Source organism: Capsicum annuum, chromosome 10 (genome assembly GCF_002878395.1).
Source record: "Capsicum annuum cultivar UCD-10X-F1 chromosome 10, UCD10Xv1.1, whole genome shotgun sequence".
Lineage (NCBI taxonomy): Eukaryota > Viridiplantae > Streptophyta > Magnoliopsida > Solanales > Solanaceae > Capsicum > Capsicum annuum.
The window spans coordinates 194612841-194615222 of NC_061120.1; the positions used below are offsets into that span (position 1 = coordinate 194612841).

A 2382-nucleotide genomic window follows, 5' to 3' on the forward strand; every position below is an offset into this window, starting at 1 on the left:
AAGTACATTAGAAATGTACAAGATTTCGCGAAGTCGAAATCTGGTAAAGAGAGGGATTGGCTGGGGTTGGATGGATTGTTGTTGGCTTTGGTATGTGCTGTTTTTATTCTGATTGTGAATGGTGCTGGTGAAAATCAGAATGAGGATCAAGAAAGTACAGAAAGTGAAACAGGTTATTTGAGGAAAAAAGTTCGGAAAATAATTTTTTCTCTTCCTTCTGCTTTCTTGATCTTTTTGTTAGGTGTTGTTTTGGCTATTATAAGAGGGCCTAAAGCTGTAAAAGGGTTTAAATTTGGTCCATCAAGAATTGAAGTTGTGAGTATATCAAAACAGGCTTGGAAGGATGGGTTTATTAAGGGTACTGTTCCTCAACTCCCATTATCTGTGTTAAATTCTGTGATTGCTGTTTGTAAACTGTCAACAGATTTGTTTCCTGAGAAGAGGGAAATTACGGCTACGTCGGTGTCTATGACGGTGGGGTTGATGAACTTGATAGGGTGTTGGTTTGGTGCAATGCCATGTTGTCATGGTGCAGGAGGTCTAGCAGGGCAATACAAGTTTGGTGGTAGGAGTGGTGGATGTGTGGCACTTCTTGGTGTGGCTAAGTTGGTTTTGGGATTGGTATTAGGTAGCTCAATGGTGAAGGTTTTGACACAATTTCCTGTTGGGGTCTTGGGAGTGCTTTTGTTGTTTGCTGGGATTGAATTGGCTATGTGTTCAAGAGACATGAACACCAAGGAAGATGCAATTGTGGTACTTGTTTGCACAGCAGTTTCACTTGTTGGTTCTAGTGCTGCGTTGGGTTTCTTGTGTGGGATTGTGGTTCATTTGATTCTTAAGATGAGGAATATGGATAGTGATGGTCATTCTTGTTCTAGTGTACTTTGGTTTCATAGAAACCCATAAGCACCTTTTATGTTTGTGTTAGTCATCCTATTGTAAATAAATAATGTATACTTTTTTTGTTGTTCGGGTGATGGTGATGTTTCGACCAGCTTGTGTGCACTTTGATTATTTTATCAAGTATCTTCTATTTCTCACTAACGTATTTGATTTAATTCTATAAGTTGTGTATTTAAACTTATAAATTTACAATATCTAGTTAAAAATGCCATCATATTAAGATGAGGAATATGGGTAGTGATGGTCAATCTTGTTCTAATGTACTTTGGGTTTCATAGAAACCCTTAGCAACTTGCATGTTTTAGCCATCCTCTTGTAACTAAATAAAGATGTGTACACCTTTTTTTGTGTTTGGATGATGGTAATGTCTCGATCAGTTTGCATGCATTTTGATTATTTCATCAAGTATTTGTTATCTCCCATCAATACGTGAACCAGATAACTTTGATCATCAAAATTTATTTAGGTGAAAAAGAAACTAATTAAGCATTTTTTTTTGTCTCGGGTTACCTACATCTTCGAGATTTGCATCTGTTTTTTTGATCCTTAGATCACACCCTTATGTGCTGAATAAATATGTGTATACTTGGTCACATCTAATAGTTTCTTATCAGGTTATATATCAACATTCTATGGGTTAAATTCTCAAATTTATCTTAATAAGTTTGTTGCAGTAAAATTGGTAAACTAATTCTATCACGTAAAAATTACTAAATTTTGCACGTTTTGCTCAGAATAAACAAATTCTATCACGTAAATATTACTGTAATTTGCACATCTTGCTGACTGTAAATTCAACAAACTTTAAGGGATCGTTTGGTGTGAGGTATTATAAGGGATAAATAGTCTCGAGATAAAATGGACTATTTTATTCTATTTTTGGTATGAGGTATTAGTTAGTATCGACATTACTTATCCCACCATTTATACCATGGTGATGGAATAAATTAGGCCAAAGGCAGCGATAGATACTCAAACTTGTTGCGAAAATTCACTTAAACCCCTAAACTAAGGCCTGTTCCTATCAGACCCCTAAATCCCCGAATTTTGTTCCAATTGGGCATTTTTTGCCTATGTGGCACTGCGCGTGCAGTGCCATCGTGGGAGGCGCGTGAGGAACAATTTTTTTACTAATTTACGAATAAAAAGTTGCCAAGTGGCATTGAAGGCTCCAAAATTTTTTAATAACAATTTATTTTTTTAAACACTAAAGGCCCCAAAAAGCACGAGAGGGCCCCAATTTTTTATTTTTTTTTTAATAAAAATGAATTTCAAAAAAATTGTTTTTTATTTCATCTTTTAAAAAAATTTAATAATTTCTTTTTAATAATTAGTTTTTTATTTTTATTTTTTAAATAATTTTATAATTATTTTTTCATAATTTGGATCCTCAGTGCCATTTTTTATTTTCAATTTAAAAAGTTTTATAATTTTTTTAATAATTAAATTTTAATTTTTTAAATAATTTATTTCATTATT

At 33.4% G+C, this 2382-nt stretch overlaps 1 protein-coding gene across 1 annotated transcript; it reads left to right on the forward strand.

Annotated features, from left to right (window-relative positions):
* LOC107844998 (molybdate transporter 1) lies at window positions 1-1044 on the forward strand (the record flags this gene model as incomplete). The annotated part of the gene is given in 1 exon segment (XM_016689302.2): window positions 1-1044. A coding segment is annotated over 1 exon segment (906 nt), but the record flags the coding sequence as incomplete, so codon positions are not given.
* Window positions 1045-2382: the final 1338 nt, after the last annotated feature.